Source organism: Phoca vitulina, unplaced genomic scaffold (assembly GCF_004348235.1).
Source record: "Phoca vitulina isolate PV1807 unplaced genomic scaffold, GSC_HSeal_1.0 scaffold94, whole genome shotgun sequence".
Lineage (NCBI taxonomy): Eukaryota > Metazoa > Chordata > Mammalia > Carnivora > Phocidae > Phoca > Phoca vitulina.
Window position 1 is genome coordinate 3,909,442 of NW_022589797.1, and position 19,681 is coordinate 3,929,122.

Genomic DNA, 19,681 nt, shown 5'->3' on the forward strand with positions numbered 1-19,681 from the left:
TTACTGAATTCACACACCTATCATTTTAAATAGCTATTGTTTCCCAACTTTAAAGAGGGCTGAAGATACTTGTCCAAGAATCCACAGCCAGTGTGACATGGTTGCGTTTAGAATGGAGTTGTGTCTGATTTGGTCCCTTTCCTTTTAGTATGTTGTTCTGCATATCATGTAGGACACAAGGGTAGAGAAGAAAGAAGTCCTGCCTTGAAATGGTTTTTGCTCTTGGTTTCTTTGCTAATTCGTGTTCATTTGATAAGTTGTGACTCCTGCATCTATTCAGTGTTTTGCCTAATGGGGACCTTTCCATTTGCAGTGTCATAGAGAATATCAGGGAAAAAATTAGTTTTCTTACTCTTTAATTAGTAAAACAAACAAACAAACAAACACCCCTACTTTAGCAGGAAAGGGTTGCATGGGGGAGTGTGGAAATGGCATGCTGTTTTCCAGATGTCTGACAATTTGGAATGATCCTCACAGGTCATTGGGCTGACTGCCTCGGTTGGCATTGGGGATGCCAAAAACACAATGGAAGCCATGGAATATATCTGCAAACTGTGTGCTTCTCTTGACACATCAGTGATAGCAACAGTCAAAGACAACTTGGAGGAATTGGAAGAAATTGTCTATAAGCCCCAGAAGTGTAAGTGGAATCCAGTAACAAGCCCTTTAGAACTTCGTTACCCTCTGCTTTTCCTAGTTCAGAGACATTTGGATGAATACTGACTTTTTACCTTTTCTGTTTAGTAGAAAATATTTAACCCCAAACTTGGGAAATAATTACATTTCATGCCTCTTTCCTCAATCAAACTCTGTCCTCAAGCAATGGATGAACCTCAAGAGTGTGGACTGCTGAAAGCAAACATTCTTCCTCTTCAGTTTGATAAAGTTCTTTTTTTGTTTTTGTTTTGTTTTTGATAAAGTTCTTATAAGGATACTAACAATGAGAGAGACAAGATGAGAAAATCAAAGCATGTAAATGGCCAAGAGCTGGGCTCAGTCCTTCCCTGAGTTGCATGCCTGAGGAGGATACTGTGTGATCATTCATTATTTGAATAATGTATCTGATGATATGGGTTGAAATGAATCTGAGTTCATCATATTTTTCCTCAGCAGATCAATATGATTTTTTTAAAAGATTGACCAGCAAATGTTTACTAAATTCCAATGCTATACTAACCCAGCAAGAGACAGCAGAAGAGGAGACATATTGCCTTCATCCTTGCTCTGGGGATAGTGTATGACTGAATAAGGCATCGCAAACACACATTAAATAGCCAGGGAGGGGCAGTTCAGTTCCTTCCTGGGAGTTGCCTGTAAGGAGTTTAGGGAAGGTACCCAATCTAAACTTTTTAGTATCAAGTACAAACTTCTTTGGAATCCAGTCCCCTCTGCCCTCTGTACTTCATTGCCCCCTCCTATAAGTCTAACCATGCTGCATTCCTCTGGGCTCCTCAAATGCATCTTCTGCTTCCTTCATTCCTCTTCCCCCAGTTACCCCCAGCATTTCCTCCTTTGGAAGAATTAGAGATTTTCTTCCTTGTGCCCCTTGACACCTGGCACATACTTACATTATGGCACTTTACTGTGGTTATTTGGCTAATGTACCTTTCTCTCCCCTGAGAACACAGACCTCTCTGGAGCACAGACTGTGTTCTTTTCAACTGTTTATCACCAGAACGTGCCACGTGGTAGGCAGTTATTAAGTTTCTGCGGAAACAATGCAATAATGAATTTTAGGAACAGTGTGAGCGCTTCTGGGGGTTGGGTGGGAAAGGAGAAAATCAAAGAAGAGAGGGTTAAAAAGTGTTGTACTTGCAGAGATAAGATGGATACCAGCCTTGTCAGAGTAGAGGCTCCATGTTGAGTAAGGAGGAAAACCAGAATGAGAAGTTGGATTAGACCCAGACCATGAAAGACAGAGATGTTAGAATCTGTGCATGAAGCACTCGGGAGCTCTTGCAAGGTTTTTGAGCATTTGATACATCATTTAGACTACCACCCTGTGAGCTTGGGGCCTCAGGTCTTGCAGAAGAAGTAACAGAGGCAGAGAAAGGTGTGCAGATGCCTGCTTCGAACTATGATGTGTTCTTCCTGAAAAATACTCACTTTGTTTTGATGGCTTTAGTTTTCAGGAAAGTGGAATCACGGACTACTGACAGATTTAAATGCATCATATCACAGCTGATGAGGGAGACAGAGAGTCTGGCAAAGAATATCTTTGACGAGCTCGGTACTGTAACTCTCGGTGAGATAAATCTCATTTTGTATTCTCTTCATTTAGGAATAACCATATATTGTTCACTACTGTCTTTTTGCATTCTCTTCAGTTCAGACAGGGTCAAGACCGTAATCAAGAGGTCAACCTTCCTGATTATAGGTTATTCAGGAAACCTGTAAGTCCTCCTTTAGTCTCTCTTCCTTTTTTTTTTCTTTTTAAATTCAAAGTAAATCTCTGGACATACATACCTGAACAATACCATATTTAAATCAGTTCATGGCTTTCAAATTAGCTAATTTGAAAAGTTCTAAGTTCTGACTTCCCCATTTATATGAATGAAACCACCATTTCCGTGATGGCTCAGATTGAAACAGGCAGTGATCTTCGATTCTTCCTCTTTTGAGACTCTCTCATGAAGTTACCAAGTTCTCTTCTCTCTTTTGTTCTTTCATTCATTCACCAGATACTCATTGTGCCAGGTAATGGAAAGGACAAGGTTAAAGACATAGTCCCAACCTCAGGGAACTCACAGTCAATAATGAGAATCAGATGTGAGTAGCTCCCACACAGCAGGGCAGAGGTACAACCTCGGTGCCTTGAGAGCACGTAGGAACTTTGGCCTGGAATGAGCTGCAGGGAAGCTTCCTGGAGTGGGGTGGTGCCTGAGGCAGTCTTGAAGTCAGCCAAGCTAAGAAGGAGAGACAACCACGTGAGGTTGAAAAGGCATTGACAGAAGAAAAAGTTTTAGGAACGGCAAGCATTTCATGGTATTCCCAATGCATGAGTAGTAGAAAGGAGTTGACGCTAGAGAGGCAGGGGCCAGACCAGGAAAGGCTTTGTCCTAAAAGCAGGGGGAAGCATCTGAAGATTTTAAACTGATTCGCGATGTGATAAGAATACCAGTGAACAAAGAGGGCCAGAGGTAGTCAAGACAGGCTGGTGGAAGGAGGAGGTTCGCACTGAGCACTGCAAACAGGAAGTGTTCCGATTTCATGGCCAGCCGGTTTTGGGTGGGAGTGGGAGTGATTTGCACCAGGCTTCTGGCTTGCACACTTGTTGATATACCAGTAGGGAGTGCTGGTTCCAGAACTAGGAGCAGCTTTGGAGATGTTGAATTTGTGAATTCACCTTTCTTCACACTTATTTTGCTTTTTCTCTTCTCCTCTTCTTTCACAGCTTGATTTAGGACTTAGGCTGACTGCTGTCTGGCTGGTTTGCCCACCCACACTCACTTTTCCATTCAGCCCCCTGTTACCAGGTTGGACTTTCTGAAATACCAGTTTTATCATGTTAGTATCCTGCTTGAATCTGCCTTACAAGCAAAGCTCTCTAAGCCTCTAACCTGCCAGTCTGGGCCCTACCTGCACAATCTGGTTCTACTTTTCTTTCCAGTTTTACCTTCCACTCCTTCCCTACTCGGATCCTTTGACTTAGCGGTTCCTTGAACATGTTCATTCACTTGTCATCCACTTGGTGCTCGGCAGTGTGCTAGCTGATGGGGCGATAGCATGGACCCTGAGATACAGCTCCTGCCCTTGTGGCATTTCCAGAACAATGGTAAAGCCAAAGTTAGATAAGGAATAATAAAACAACGGGATAGGGTAGGTGGATGGTGGTGATCAGGTGTGTTTCAGGCAGAGGGAACAGCATGTGCAAAGGCCAGGAAAGCAGAAATGGTATGAGGACTTCCATTAGTCCTGTCAAATGCAGGAAGCAGAGCAGCTGGAGATGAGAATCAGAAGCTAGATCACAGAGGATCCTGAGAACTGGGTAGGATTTTGGCTAGAGGAATCCACTACAGGCGTTTAAGTGGTGGGGTAGCAAAATGTTTCATCTGCAATTTTGGAAACTCTCTCTTTAGCTGCTGAGTGGGCAGTGGATTGGAGGGACCAAGGCAAGAAGTTAGGAGGCCGTCATATTTTCCAGGGACATTATGATGTAGTCTGAACTAGGGAGGTAGCAGAAGGGTGGAGAGACATGAATTTCTATCTTCTTATTCCCCCCACTTCTAATTCCCTACCTCCACCTTTTCCCCAGTCTACATCCTGTCAGCTGTTCATTTCCAGATTGCTTAGCTCATTTTCACACCTACTCACATTCAAGAAATACTTGTTAATTCATCTGGTTTACTGCTGACCATCTTGTTTGTAGTTGGAGCTGGGAAAGAAGCATGTCAATGCTACTTGTCTGAATAGCCTCCTTTGTTCCTCCTGCTAAATATGAATGGGTGACAGGAGCAGTTTAACCCAGAATTATAGCTCTTGCCTGTGAGTTTTACTAAACTGTGCTCTTCCCAGGGAGCCCTGGAGATCTGAGCTGCTTGAGAATAGGCTTCTTCTGTTTTCTGCATCCTTTTACCACCAGCACCCTGCACACAGCCTGGACCACAGCTGATGCTCAATTTTTGGACCGAGCAACTGAGGCATAGCTTAGGAGATGCACACATACAGAAGCATCCACGATGAGCATCTTTTGAGTGCCTGTTTTTTGCTCGGCCCTGCGAATGGTGCTGTGGAGATCAGACAGCTTAAGTTCATAGCAAGGTAGAAGAGAGTGTGTTGAGTTCTCTCTCACTTGCTTTTAAATATCTTCCTGATGAAGCTCATGAGACCTATTATTTTTATTCACTGCTTTATTGTTAGAGGCAAAGTTAGATATTTTCCTGTCCATCGTTTTACCTCTGGGCTGCTTTGGTCATCAGCTCATAGAGCTTGTAAGCCTTCAGTATCAGACACACCTGGATCTGCATTCCTGCACTCACCCCACATGCTAGCTCTGTCACTTTGGGTAAATTACTTTGCTTTTCTGAGCTTTGGTTTCCTCACCTGTAAAATATAACATCCACCTCAGAGGTTTGTGAAAATGAAATGAATTTGAGTGTAAGATACTTTGATTCAGTAAGAAATCACGTGCCAACACAGATTCACTACTGCTGCAAACCGACTGTTTCAGGAGGAATACTCTGCTTACAGAGAGCAAGAAAGAAAATTTGAGGGTGAGGCATGCTTAGAACTTTAAATGACTGACCATATGGCACAATGAAAAACTTTTTTTTTTTTCCCCAGAAAGTGTATCTCAAATTCAAAATAGGAATTTTGGAACACAGAAATATGAACAATGGATCGTTTCTGTTCAGAAGGCATGCATGGTGTTTCAGTTGCCCGACAAAGATGAAGAGAGCAGGATTTGTAAAGCCCTGTATTTGTACACTTCCCACTTGCGGGTATGTGGCTTCTTTGCAGCGACATATTTTAGTTGTAGTACCTACTGGGAGCTTTGCTCTGGGAGCCAAGAGAACATCAACTTTTCACCCTTTTCCAAGAGCTCACTTAGGAACTTTCCGAGGGGTTCCTATGAAGCAAACTTTAAAGTTATCCCATTCAGCATCTTCTCTGTCAGCTTACTGAAATGTAATACAAGCAGCCACAGGATAGAAACAAATGCTGGCGTTCTATACCATGTGCCTCTAGTATTCCCATGATTGACACGATTGGAAAAATTTGGGGGATGATGAACATGATTGTAGATATGTGATTGGTGACAGCCATCTTGAAAATTCAGTAAGTGACTTCTGTTGCCTTATCTTGAAGCATGTGTTTTCTTAACTTTGGCAAAGCCACACGCTCAGAAACCCAGGGTCTTTGGTTGTTTTCTGGTTAACCAAGAAGTTAAGAAACAACAACCATCACCTCTGCTTATCATGCTGTTGAAAGTATTTAAAAATGCACTCAGTCAGCATGCATTTATAGAATTTTAATGAACTTAGTTGCATATTTGGGGTAGGTGGTCAGTGCCATCATTCTGAACAGGTGCTGTTGCAATTCCCTGATGGCTCTGGATGTATGAGGAGATTAAGTCGAATGTCTGAATCACGAGGCAAGTTGATGCGGAAGTTGATTTGCTTTTGTTTTTTGCTTTTTAATCTTTGACATGCATTTTTCTTGTAATTTTCTCTTTCTCTTCCAAGGTGTAATTCTAGACTCCAAAATGATCCTAATTAATTAATGATTCTAGCTGATTAAGATTTTTTAAATAGTATTTGGTTCAAAGGTTTTATTGCAGTACCATTAGAAACCACTCATCTTAAAAAACTAAGTTGGGATAGATTTAAGAAGAGCTTATTTTAAAAATTAGTTCCATGCTAAGTACAGCTAATTGAATTTCAGTACAGCAAATGCATTAGACCTTGGAAACACTGAAACTCAGTTTTCATTTTAAACAGAAATATAATGATGCCCTCATTATCAATGAGCATGCACGGATGAAAGATGCTCTGGATTACTTGAAAGACTTCTTCACTGATGTCCGAGCTGCAGGATTTGATGAGATTGAGCAGCATCTCACTCAGAGATTCGAAGGTGGGTGGTGTTTCTAGAGGAAGAAGCCACTGGAGCCTGGTGACTCCAGTGGCAGGATACTTGTATTATATTTAGTGTACGGTGATGCTCAGGAGTTGTCCTGGGCTTAAGAAGATAATTATAGACAGCAGGACTATTAAGCTTCAGTGAAATCTGGTACTTATGGAAAAAATATGTTGCTTACACTATTTCTTATTTTGAAAAAGGAAAAATAGGATTTGCAAAGGATACATCCCATAAAAATTATAATAGGTAGTGGCTTTTTTTTTTTTAATCTATAACAGACTTTTTTAAGTTCAGTTAGCCAACATATAGTACATCATTAGTTTTTGAGGTAGTGTTCAATGATTCATTAGTTGTGTATAACACCCAGTGCTCATCAGATCATGCACCCTCCTTAATGCCCATCACTCAGTTACCCCCCCCCCCCCCCCCGCCCCCCCCCCCCCCGTCCCTTCTGCAACCCTCAGTTTGTTTCCCGGAGTCCAAAGTCTCTCATGGTTGAGAGGTACTGGCATTTTTTTGTTCAACTTTTAGTAATTTTACTATGCTTTAAAAATATAAAAAAAGTGTTTGAGGCGCCTGGTGGCTCAGTCGTTAAGCGTCTGCCTTCGGCTCAGGTCATGATCCCAGGGTCCTGGGATCAAGCCCCGCATCGGGCTCTCTGCTCCGCGGGAAGCCTGCTTCTCCCTCTCCCACTCCCCCTGCTTGTGTTGCGTCTCTCGCTGTGTCTCTCTCGGTCAAATAAATAAAATCTTTAAAAATAAATAAATAAAAATATTAAAAAAGTGTTTTAATGATTTAGAGAGATTATAATTTGTATGTGCTATATATAAATTTATATATAGAAGAAAACCAAGATGGCCCATAATCCTACTGCTCATGTTTCAAGAAGTTTATAGGAAGATTTGAAATAAAAAGTAAGGCCTTCTCCCTCTCTCAAAATTCTTTTCCCAAAGGTAATTACTGCTGATAAATTAGTTTGGCCTATATCAAAGTATTTAGTATACATAAATGTAGCCCAGTGGTGTGCTGCTATGCATTGAGCACCCAGCTGTCTGGGGAAAGATAAGTATGCATTTATTGCTGCATTTAATGTATGCATTAAAGCAGTGGTTATTACTCTTGGAATTCTGGTCAAAGATTGAGAGATCAACTGAACTATAGCTAAAGGTCACAGTGTGTTCTAAATTTGTAGAATTTATAAGCCATTTATAGAATGTTCCCCTTTTGCAGAAAACCTGAAGGAACTGGAAAGTGTTTCCATGGATCCCAGCAATGAGAACCCTAAACTCCAAGATCTCTCCTTCATCTTGCAAGAGGAGTATCACTTAAACCCAGAGAGTAGAACCATCCTCTTTGTGAAAACCAGAGCACTTGTGGACGTAAGCTTCTTTCTTCTTGTGGATACCAAATCGACCCAGTACCATTTTATTGAAAAGAGTGTCCTTTCCTCACTGCTCTGCAGTCAGGCACCCACCCAAATATGTGTGGGTCTGTTTCTAGGCTGTCTATTCTGTTCTGATTATCTCTTTGTTTATCTTTATACAAACACTTCACTATCTTCATCACTCTGGTTTATAGTAAGTCTTTGTACCTGTAGAACAAAGACTTCATACTTTTAAAATTTTTTTGTCAATTGAAAAAAATTTTAGCCATTCTCTGAGCATGTAATGGTATCTCCCTAGGGTTTGAAAATTCATTTTACTATATTTGCATTTCAGCTAATGCAGTTGAGCATTTTTCATAAACTTAGTAGCCATCCATATATCTTCTTTGGTGAAGTGTCTGTTTACATCTTTTGCCCATTTTAAAATAGGATTTGATTGAGTTGTATACCATGTTATTGTTGAGTGTTTAAAATATAGTCTGACAAAAGTCCTCTGTCCGAAATGTGATTTGTAAATATTTTCTTCTGGTTTTTTAATTCTCTGAATAGTATCTTTTACTGATTGAAAATTTTAACTTTTCATAAAGTCTATTTTAACAATTTTTTCTTTTGGGGGATTGTGCTTTTGGTATTGTATATAAGAACCCTTTGCTTATCCAAGATCACAAAGATTTTCTTTGTTATCTTGTCGAAGTTTTATATTTCTACAATTTATAATTAGGTCTACAATCCCTTTTGAGTTACGGATTAAGATGCTTTTTTTCTTTTTGTATGTGGATATCCAATTGCTGCAGGACTGTATGTTGAAAAGAATGTCCTTTCTCCATTGAATTGCGTTTGTTACTTTTTGAAAAATCAGTTGGCTCTATTTATGTAGGTCTATTTCTGGATTCTCTCTTCTGTTCCATTCATCTATATCCATCGATCTTTTCACCCTTCCCATACTGTCTTGATTGCTTTATGGTGTGAGTCCTCTAACTTTTTTCCTTTTTTCAAAATTGTTTTAGCTATCCTCCTTTGCCTTTCCATTTATATTTTAGAATCAGCTCACTCACATATATGAAAAAGTCTGCTGGGATTTTGTTTGGGATTGCATTGAATCAGTAGATAAAACTGGGGAAAAGTGACATCTTAACAATATGGAGTCTTCCAATCCATGACCATAGTATATCTCTCTCTTTTCATTTATATAGTTTCTGTATAAGTTACCTATTGCTGATAACAAATTACCTCAAAACTTAGTGGCTGGAAACAACAAACTCTTCTCTTAAAATATCTATGGATCAGGAATCTGGAAACAACTTAACTGGATGTTTCTGACTCAGGATCTCTCCCCAGGCTGTAGTCATCTCAAGACTCTACTTGAAAGGCTTAACTTCCAACCATACCTCCCTGGCTATTGGCGGGCCTCAGAAGATGTGCTTCTGAGCTCACTCATGTGGGCCTCTCCATAGGGCTGCCTCAGAGCATGGCAGCCGGCCTCCTCTAGAGCGAGTGATCCAAGAGGGATTGAGAGAGTATGCCTAATATAGAGGTCATAGTCATTTTGTAACTTCGACTTGGAAGTGAGCATGTCTTCCATTTTTTATTCATTAGAAGCAGGTCACACTTGAAGGGAGGGGATTACAAGGATCTGAAGACCAGCAGGTGGAGATCACTGGTAGCCAACCGAGAGGCCACCTACCACATCTTTGGTTTCTTTTATCACTGTTTTGTCGTTTTTGGCATACAGATTCTGCACATATTTTATTACGCTTATACCTAAGTGTCAATTTTTTAATGCTATTATAAATTGTACCTGTAGTTGCTTGTTTGCTGGTGAATAGAAATACAACTGATTTCTGTATATTGATCTTATGTCCTGAGATCTTGCTAAAACTCACTTATTAGTTTGACACACTCACTATTCCAAACATTGCTTTTTTCATTTAAATAAGGGATGTCTTAGAGATTAAATTGTTTCAGATTACAAAGATCTTAACCATTATAGTTAATTATTGCATAGAATTCAATTCCAAAAAGCTTTTATTCTCAGGTTTGTCAGTCAGACAACTGACTGAACTGTTTACTAACTTAAAGTTTTTTTTTCTTCTTGCAGGATATCAGCATTGAATTAATAGTTACACAAATGTGTTCTACAGATAGTGTCCAACTGATAATTGCTTTTGACTTTCAGGCTTTGAAGAAATGGATTGAAGAAAATTCTGAACTCAGCTTTCTAAAACCTGGCATATTGACTGGACGTGGCAAAACAAATCACAACACAGGTACTATATATATGAATTAGAGTTAGGATACTGTATCTATAAGAATATTTATAATATATTCAAATTCTTTTTTAATGCTTGTATCAGTCAGGGTTCAACTAGAGAAGCAAAACCAGTAAGAGATTATGCACACATACATATATACCTATATGTTGTTTATGTGTGTGTGTACACAAACACACACAAACTCATAGGGATTTGGGAATTAGCATGCACAACTGGACTGGCAAAGTGAATCTGAAATCCATAGGGCAGGTGGTCAAGAGCAGGCCTGAACCTCACAGGCATGAGCTGTTTGGAGTCTCTGAGCTCGGGGACTAATGCCTAAGCCTTCTTTTAAAGGGTCGATTGATTATGTCAGGTCAACTGAGGATGAAATCCCTTTTGTAACTTAAATGTTAAGTGATTAGGAACTTCAATTACATCTGCGAATTCCCTTCACAGAAGCACCTAGATCAATAACTGGGTACTGTAGTTCAGCCTAGCCACATTGACACATCAGAAAGCCATCACAGTGTTCGAATACAAAAACTTGTAGACATCTCCTCTTCCCATAGGTCCTGCAGACAAAACCAAAGTTATTTTTAAAAATATTGTTTGAGCACGTCACTCTTTTTCTCCAATTCTCAATCAGTAGATTAAGATTAGCTGGAAATAAAAATGTTCTGTTTCCGTTTTATTGTTTTTTAAGCTATAGATGCTTTTATGTGTAATATATATTTTTTTAATTAAAAAAAAAAGTTCAAGCACACAATCCTGAAATCCAGCTACGGTGGCTGAAGGATGAAGGGCTGCCTCTGTAATCCTCCAGCAGGATCCCTGGGTGGCCAGCCCTCAGCTGACATTCTCATAGCTGTGCTCCCCACCCCTCAGTGACCAGCTGGGACAGATCCTCACTCTGTTCCTCCTGTTTAGTTTTGTGTATAATAAGCAGTCCCCATTCTGTCAGTCCTCAGTCATTACTCTTGCACTTTCCCCTTATGCAAATTTTAAACTTCATGAATCTAAAAAGTATATTCAGATTTTGAAAATTTAACTTACCAAATGAAGTCCAACACCACATTATTGCAGTTGGAATTCAAAGTTCTCTGCAGTCTGACTCTAACATGAGTTGATTTTCAAACTTTGTTATTTCTTTACAAATAAGCACTCAAGACATTTTCTTGTTTGTTCATTTATCCATCCATCCATCCATCCATCCATCACCTATCTGTCCATCATCCATCCATCCATCCACATTTATTTAGAAACTTACCAGTTATTGAGCTTCTGCAAAAGAGCCTTCCCCAACCTCCCAAGACTGGTAGAGGTGTCTCTCCTCCCTGTTCCATAGATGCAATTCTGCCTCCATCCCATTGCTCATCACCTTGTATTATAGCTTCCTATTGATATCCTTCTTCCATGAGATCCTTGTAGATAAAAATGGACCTTTTAACCATGTATTTTTATCTGACAAACTATAATTGCTGAATAAATGTTTGATGAACAAGTGGATGAGTAAGTTTAGAAATTCATGAAGTATGGTGTCTGTCTTGGGCATGCTCATCGTTCAGTAGAGGAGGATGGTAAAAAGAAATTGTTTTGGCCTTAAAATACATCTGAAGATTTTGGCTGCCAGTGTACTGGAAAAAATTAGAACTTATATAAATTCTATTAACTTGGAGGTGGAGACCACTGAAATTCTTTTTTCTTCTCAGTATATCACTGGCTGAGAACTGCACACTGTTAGGGTCTCAGACTTAGGTTCTGCCACTAACTAGCCTGTCAGTTTATCATACTTCCAAAACCTCAAAGTCTTCATCTGTAAAGGAGAACTATAACACTTGCCACATCAGCCTAAAAGGGCTTTGTGAAGTTGCAGTAAGTAGTTGTGAAACTGTTTTGCCAGCTATAAAGTCCTATACATATGCAAAGTCATTATGATGAATAGTTTTGCAAAAAAACTATTAATTGTTGATAGTTGTTGATAGTTTTTTTTTAAAAAATCAGTATTTGTTTTGAGATAACATGACTGAAGTCACACAGCTGGTTAGTGCCACAGCTGGGATTTGAACTCAGGTAGTCTTGGGGCAGAGTCCAAATTGTTAAACACTATCATAATGTCCTCTCTAAAACAAGGCTAGGAATAGGCCCTACTGCCTAGGGTTGTTTTGACATCATGAATATAAAGCACTTATCACAGTATTTGGCACGTAATAAGCATTCCATAATTAATGGCTATTTTTCGAGGGTAAAGTTCCCTCTTTGGTGAGTTGTATAATGAATGCCCTCTGACTCTGACACAGGAATGACGCTCCCGGCACAGAAGTGTGCATTGGATGCATTCAGAACCGATGGAGATAAAAAGATTCTGATTGCCACCTCAGTTGCTGATGAAGGCATCGACATTGCTCAGTGTAATTTGGTCATCCTGTATGAGTATGTGGGCAACGTCATCAGAATGATCCAAACCAGAGGTGAGAAAAGCTTTGATGCCATGACTAAATGGCTGCCAATTTGTCTGATTTGTGAGCGTGTCTGTCATTTAGAAACGTACTCTGTCCCAGTCATTGTGCTTCTGGCCTTTTCTCCTTTACCGAGCCATAGTGGCTCTATGACCATTGGCACAGTGGACTCTGGCGTCTTTGGCCCTGACAGTGGCTTACTTGATCAGGATTGTGTGGGTGCAGTTTTGCCCACTAATATATACCCTATTTTGATTCTTGTTTATGATGAATACTGTTTACTTGACCAACATTGACGGACATATTTATGGTAAGATAATTCCCACTTGGATTGAGACTCTGGCAGCCAATGTGTGGAACTTTCATGGTTGTGCTTGTGGTAATGATGGGCCCCCTGTATTCTAGAAGAGATACTCCATAGAATTCTCCTGTCTCACTTGAACTAGGTGATCTCCTAACTAGCCTCTCTTACTTTTTCCAATTTCCCTAACGACAGCCGCCATTTTACTTCCTGAAAAACAGCTCTGGGCATGTCACTTCCCTATATAGAGTCTCTAGTGATTCCCAATTTATGTGATGTTAAAAAGCTCAAAATCCAGCACCAGCTTATCTTTCCAATCTATTTCTCATTCTTCCCCTTTATTCATTATCCACTTCTGCCAACCTGACTTCATCATTTTCTCCTTGTTGAAGAAAGCGCTCATGTCCTGCTACTGATAATCTTTGTTTTACTTCCTCCCTCTTGTCCCCACCTGTCCCTGATTCCCTCAGCTGGCAAAAAATTTTCGAATGCCCATAGTCCTTTACATTTATCTTCCTTATCACACTTATTATTTCCACCTATATTCTGGTGGCTGTGAACATATCTATTTCCCCACCTCTTTGAAGGCTCTTGAGGGAAGATCTGTTCATTATTCATCTTACAGTGCTCACAGTGTCCTCCTGAGTATTCATGTTGGATTGTCTTTAAGGCAGTGTCTCTGATAATGTAGCTGTTCAATTATACCGTCTGGAGACCGACCCCCCAAGGAAGCCAGTCTAAGGTGGGCTCCTAGTTTAACATGTAGTTTAATATGGAGGTGCACACCTGCATTGGAGTCCATGCTCTAACAGCTCAGCCTACCTATGAAAGCTTTCCTATGAAAGTTGAATTTTAGGAGTACCCCTTTGTTTACTTCTTCTCAGATTTATCAGAGTTTTAAGTCAAAGACACCAAATAAGGTATTTATTTTCTGATAGGCAGAGGAAGAGCAAGAGGCAGCAAGTGCTTCCTTCTGACCAGCAATGCTGATGTAATTGAAAAAGAAAAAATAAATATATACAAAGAAAACATGATGAATGACTCCATTTTAAGGCTTCAGACGTGGGATGAAGCAGTATTTAAAGAAAAGGTAAGTCTTTTAATCTGTGTCACTCTTGCAGAATCTGACCATGAGTAACAAACAGAATATGAGGACAGTTGGTGCCTTTTATCATATTGCTCTGAGTGTTGCATGAGAACAATAAGTTTATGCTTAAAATTTTGTCCTGCAGTGAACATCAGATTCATTCTGCTTTAGGTCTCAATGAGATTAAAATATATGTTATTAGCGCTAATACTTGAAGTGAGGTTTTTAATTATAAAAGGGCAAACTGAGTTAGATGACCCTCAAGTCGGCAGCTCATCTTGAGGACTGCACCCTAACATGGCAAAACACAGCCCTTCTCGGTCTTTCCCTCCAATCTGTCTCTCTCTAACACCCAGAGTCCTCAGAGAAAAGCTCCCCGTGCACAGCGCATGTGTTAGAATGCCTGCTTGTAGATATTGGTATGAATGCATGCCGTGGAGTGGCCTATCTGTTCAGTTCAGCCTCTTGGTAGTGACCTTCGTTTTACTGTAATTTCCTTTATAACACAGAAGCATGGAACCAGATTGGGGAAAGTCAAGAAACACAAACACCACATACACGCGCACACAGGCACACATGCACCGCGTACTTTCTCCAGACCCTCTGCAGAGACTTTCATCTTGGGATCTCTGCCACCTGGAAGATGTGTGACCTCGGGTACTTACTCTGTCTCTTAAATCATCTGTCTCCTCATTCGTAAAGTTGGGAAAGTAATGGTATTTAATTCACAGGGCAGTTTGGAAGATAAAATGGGGTATATGCATTGCCCAGCACAGTGCCTGGAATAAAGTAAGTGCTCAAAAAATGAGTATTGTGATGGACAGAGGCATGAGGCAGACTTTAACTTCACAAAGATGAACCTTACAATTCAGTAGACCAACTCCATAGTGTCCATAATTTTAAAAAGTCATAATCTCTTTGCTCAAAAAAGTTTTGAGCAGTGGTCTAAAGCAAATTAACACGTATTTTAGGACATAAAATGACAACTTTATGTCAGTATTTACTCGTTTTTAGAAACATTTCTTCCTAAAGTTTAGAGACTAAAATATTTAAAAATACTTCTTCCACATTTTCATTGAGAAGAACTGCAGGGAAATTTTTTAGTTCCTCTTAATTTTCCTCCTGAATTTTACTAAAAATAGAGGTTTTTCACAGAGTCATCTTCCCGTTTTGTAGCATATGTTGATGTTGGCAGTAAAGTCTTTAAAACCATGATAGCTTTAATATCCATGCCATAATTTTTGTCTTTTCCACTGGGTGACCAACTACGTAGACTCGTGTGGCAGGATAAAAAGAGTAAAAGCCTTTTGAGGGAGATGGAGGCTCGGCCAGACACAGACTCTTTTGTAGCCAGCTCACCAGGACGAGGAGTGGGATAGGAAAACACAGGTTACACATATGTTGAATAGCATCTGGGATTGCCCTAACAGCCATAGACAACGGGCAGAGGTGGTAAAGGATGAGAGGGAGCCCAGAACCAGTGTAGCCGGGACCTGTTGGCTGGTCATTCCGTGGGTGGGGGTGGGCATTTTGGTTCCCTGCAGGGTCTCCTCTGACATCACAGGCAAGGGCTGCTACCGTGTGGCAGGGCTGAGAGCATGGCTCCCTGCTTGGCCTTCTCTGACACCATTAGGTGGGAGTGTCGAGATGCTTCGTTAAGGTGGAAATCTAGGTACCCCTTCAGTCTTTCCTGGCATGGGCTGCGGTTAGGCCACAGTTGTTTGTTTTATTCTGTGGTGTTTGGCAGGAATAGAACAGCTATTGTCTAAAAGTTTCTTGTCTCGCTAGGCTGCCCCTTTCCTGGTCCTTTAGCTAGAGAGAGTAGTAGGCTTCTGTTGAGACACTTATTTTATCTGTGTCCGTAGACACTTCTGGTTGCCAATTCCTTCAGCCCTAAGTCTGGGATATATGAGGTGAAAAGAAAACCCAGGTTGCTCACCACCATTTTGTTCTTAGGGGTTTTGTGTTTTCTAGCTGTCTGCCTTCCCTTCTGAATCTTCTTAGGTTTATTTTATTTATAATGTCCAGGTTCTTTTTTTTTTTTTTTAATATTTTATTTATTTGAAAGAAAGACTGAGCGAGAGAGAGAGCACAAGTGGGGTGAGGGGCAGAGGGAGAGGGAGAAGCAGACTCCCCATTGAGCAGGGAGCCCAATGCGGGGCTTGATCCCAGGACCCTGGGAGCATGACCTGAGCCGAGGGCAGACGCTTAACCGACTCAGCCACCCAGGCGCCCCTATAATGGCCAGTTTCTTAGTTGTACTTAGGCATGCCCTAAGTTTTGAAATAGAATGCAGTCATACTATACATGCATTTAACTTTCCTGTAACTCAACAATACTCCCTGTGGTTGGAAGGGGAGAGAGAAAAAAGATTTACGTGCTGGGGACTCTTCTGCCTGTGGTTCCATTTAAGAGGTCTCTGCCCTAGAAGTGGGTGTAGTTATGCCTGAAACAGTCAATACATGTTTATTTATGAAGGATTTAAAAATTTTGCCAACTACTGAAGTAGAAAGCAGGGGTCACACGACTGTTTTATGAACATCTTTAGTACTTTATGACCATTTTTTTTTTCTAAAGATTTATTTATTGTGAAAAGCAAGACAGTGAGAGAGTGGAAGGACAGTTGAAGAGGGAGAGGGAGAGAATCCTTAAGCAGACTCCCTGATGCGGGACTCAATCCCAGGACCCTGAGATCATGACCTGAGCTGAAACCAAGAGCCAGCTGCTTAACCGACTGAGTCACCCAGGCACTCCCTTTATGGGCATCTTTGATTCAAAAATTAAAAAGGCTCATTGGAGGTCACAGTTAAACACTAACAAAGAATTAGAAGAACCCAATAAAATTACCTATGGGATTTTTATAAACAAAGCCAGGTACTGTATGCTCATGGAAGCTGTACATGAATGAATGATAATAAACATGTATGTGCAGGTGTATGTGCGTGTGCATAAATACCTCCTAGTTACACCGTTATACTGACTAAGTGGATTTTGTTTTTGGTTTTTGGGTTTTTGCATGTAGGTTCTCCAGATACAGATTCAAGAAAAATTAATCAGGGATAGTCAAGGAAAAGTAGAACCTGTACCTGATAAGGAAAATAAAAAGCTGCTCTGCCGGAAGTGCAAGGGCTTTGCATGTTACACAGCTGACATCAGAGTGGTGGAGGTAAGCAGCCTTTGAGCAAAGAGCACTGGGTCATTTTTTAGCACTAATCACAGCTTACTCTCTATTGGTGAGATATTTATAGTAAGAATATTATTATTTGTGTTGTTATCATGGCCATGATATTTTAAAAAGCCAAAAAAGTTTTGAAACCCTTAACAATGAAGAAGAAGAAGCTACTTAATTAAATATTATGTAGCCACTAAAAATAATGGTCATGCTAAATGAATGGGGTATCCTGGGTTAGATCCTAGAACAGATAAAGAATATTAATTAGAAAAAGTGGTAAAAATCTGTAGATAACAGTAAGGTTCCAATCCTAATTTCTTAGTTTTGACAAATACACTGTGGTATGTTAGATGTTAGCATTCAGGGAAGCGGGGTGAAGGGGATACAGGAAATGTCTGGACAATTTTGCACTTTTTCTATAAATCTAAAGTAATTCCAAAGTAAAGTTTATTAAACGAAATGATCACGAAGCTTATGTATAATGAAAAACTTCTTACAAACAATGGTGAAGTAGAAAAAATAACAAGGGTGGTACAAGGTTGTAAATATGCTGGGACTGTGAAATAATATGGACTGTGAAATATGCTGGGAGTGTGAAATAATAGCGACAAAACCACCATCACCATCAACAACAAAAACATCAAAAAATTATCTTTGTCCAGAAAAAAAGACTATAGAGGAAATATATTAAAATGTATTACTATTTTGCAGTGAGACTCCATGATTTTTTCTCTCTACTATTTTATGTTTTCTAAACTTTCCTTTTGGGATATGGATCACTTTTATAATGAAAACAAAATATCTTATTTTAAAAACATCTGCCGGTTAGTTTTCTCTATTTTTTTTTTCTTAAAAATTTTGGATAGAAAAATCTCCAAAGACAAAAATGGGCTGTAACTCCATTGCTGCTGATAGAGGGGAAACTGGTTCAGATGATGAGATATTAGGATTGTCCTTGGTCTTTGGAAAGCTGAAGTCTCTAATCAGTCCATCTGTTTGAGCGAGAAGCGGAATATTAAGGGTGGTACTAGCAAATTCCCATGCCTTTATGAATCTGCTTCTTTAGCTAGAAGAGGTCCTTTCAGCTCCAATTTGAGTGATTTTTCTATTGAAATGGCCCTCTGTGACTGTTTTCCCGAGGGGCTGGTATGTTGGGTCTGCATTTGTTCTGTACAGAGTGGCCTTTCTCGGGACTCTCAAGTTGGCTGTAGGTGGAGCTTCTGGACACATTAGTCTGTGACCATCTGCAGATCCACATTGACCCTTCGTTGTTCTCTGTATCCTTTGGATTGTGTCTGTCAGGTGAACTCAGGCTTTGGAGATCTTCAACAAATACCCCCTTTTGTTTCTGAATTAATAAAGAATATCTATTTTCGGAAGCTCAGTTGCCTGGAAACTTCTTAGTCCTCCTCTTCATGAGACGGCCCCTGTCACCTCACTTGCATCCCTACCCCCACCCTTGTAACGGGGAGTCCAGTTGTATGGATTCTAGTCTGGCCTTCAGGTGAATGCATATTTCCTTCCTACCCCATCTGTAAAATAAGTGGGATCCTACCTGCTCTGTATCTCAGATTGTGGTGGAGTTTTTTAAAATCACAGTTCTGTCCTAGTTCTAATGTTGTGTTTTGTGTGTTATTCAATCCCTTCATCTGTAGGACTGCCATTACACTGTGGTTGGAAATGCTTTCAGGAAGTGCTATGTGAGTAAATTACACCCCAAACCAAAGAGCTTTGGGCATTTTGAGAAGAGAGCAAAGATCTTCTGTGCCAGACAGAACTGCAGCCTTGACTGGGGAATCCATGTGAAGTATAAGACATTTGAGATTCCAGTTATAAAAATAGAAAGCTTTGTGGTGGAGGATATTACAACTGGAGCTCAGAAACTATATGCCAAGTGGAAGGATTTTCCTTTTGAGAAGAGATCCTTTGATGCTACAGAAATGTCCGAATGACCTCAGGACCTCAGTCTTTAGCTACAGGGAATGGATGACCTTGACTGAAGAAATTAGCCCCAGTGGGTACAGTCATGGATTGTGTGTACCACCATGAAGATACTTTACCCAAGCTTGTATCAAGCTGAGTATGTCACTTAACTTCACCCTGTTTATTGTTTTCAGCAGTTTGAACTGTATCACATATGTAAAGCACAAGTGAATCACAGCACTAATACTCTGTAGGCCAATGGAGCTCTAAGTACCTGGGAAAAATTAAAAAGCCTTAACTTCTTTTCCTATCCTTCCTTTCACAACTGACTGCCAGGGTACACCCAGTAGCCACTCAGTACACACTGGAATGAATGAATGAATGAACGAACGAAACGTTGAAAGTGTTTCCACCATAAACTGACTTTTTTTTTTAAGATTTTATTTATTCATTTGACAGAGAGAGACACAGCGAGAGGGAACACAAGCAGGGGGAGTGGGAGAGGGAGAAGCAGGCTCCCC

The 19,681-nt window shown here is 40.2% G+C and overlaps 1 protein-coding gene across 1 annotated transcript in view; it reads left to right on the plus strand.

Moving 5' to 3' along the window:
- The window catches only part of DDX58 (DExD/H-box helicase 58), a 36,250-nt gene extending 16,617 nt beyond the window's left edge, over positions 1 to 19,633 (plus strand). The window contains exons 9-18 of the mRNA XM_032396750.1: positions 478 to 640; positions 2,126 to 2,245; positions 5,284 to 5,441; positions 6,441 to 6,576; positions 7,813 to 7,961; positions 10,143 to 10,233; positions 12,519 to 12,689; positions 13,917 to 14,068; positions 17,088 to 17,231; positions 18,893 to 19,633. Coding sequence (XP_032252641.1) covers positions 478 to 640; positions 2,126 to 2,245; positions 5,284 to 5,441; positions 6,441 to 6,576; positions 7,813 to 7,961; positions 10,143 to 10,233; positions 12,519 to 12,689; positions 13,917 to 14,068; positions 17,088 to 17,231; positions 18,893 to 19,189 — 1,581 coding nt within the window. The 3' untranslated portion in view covers positions 19,190 to 19,633. The remainder of the gene's footprint in view (positions 1 to 477; positions 641 to 2,125; positions 2,246 to 5,283; positions 5,442 to 6,440; positions 6,577 to 7,812; positions 7,962 to 10,142; positions 10,234 to 12,518; positions 12,690 to 13,916; positions 14,069 to 17,087; positions 17,232 to 18,892) is intronic.
- The last annotated feature ends 48 nt before the right edge of the window (positions 19,634 to 19,681 follow it).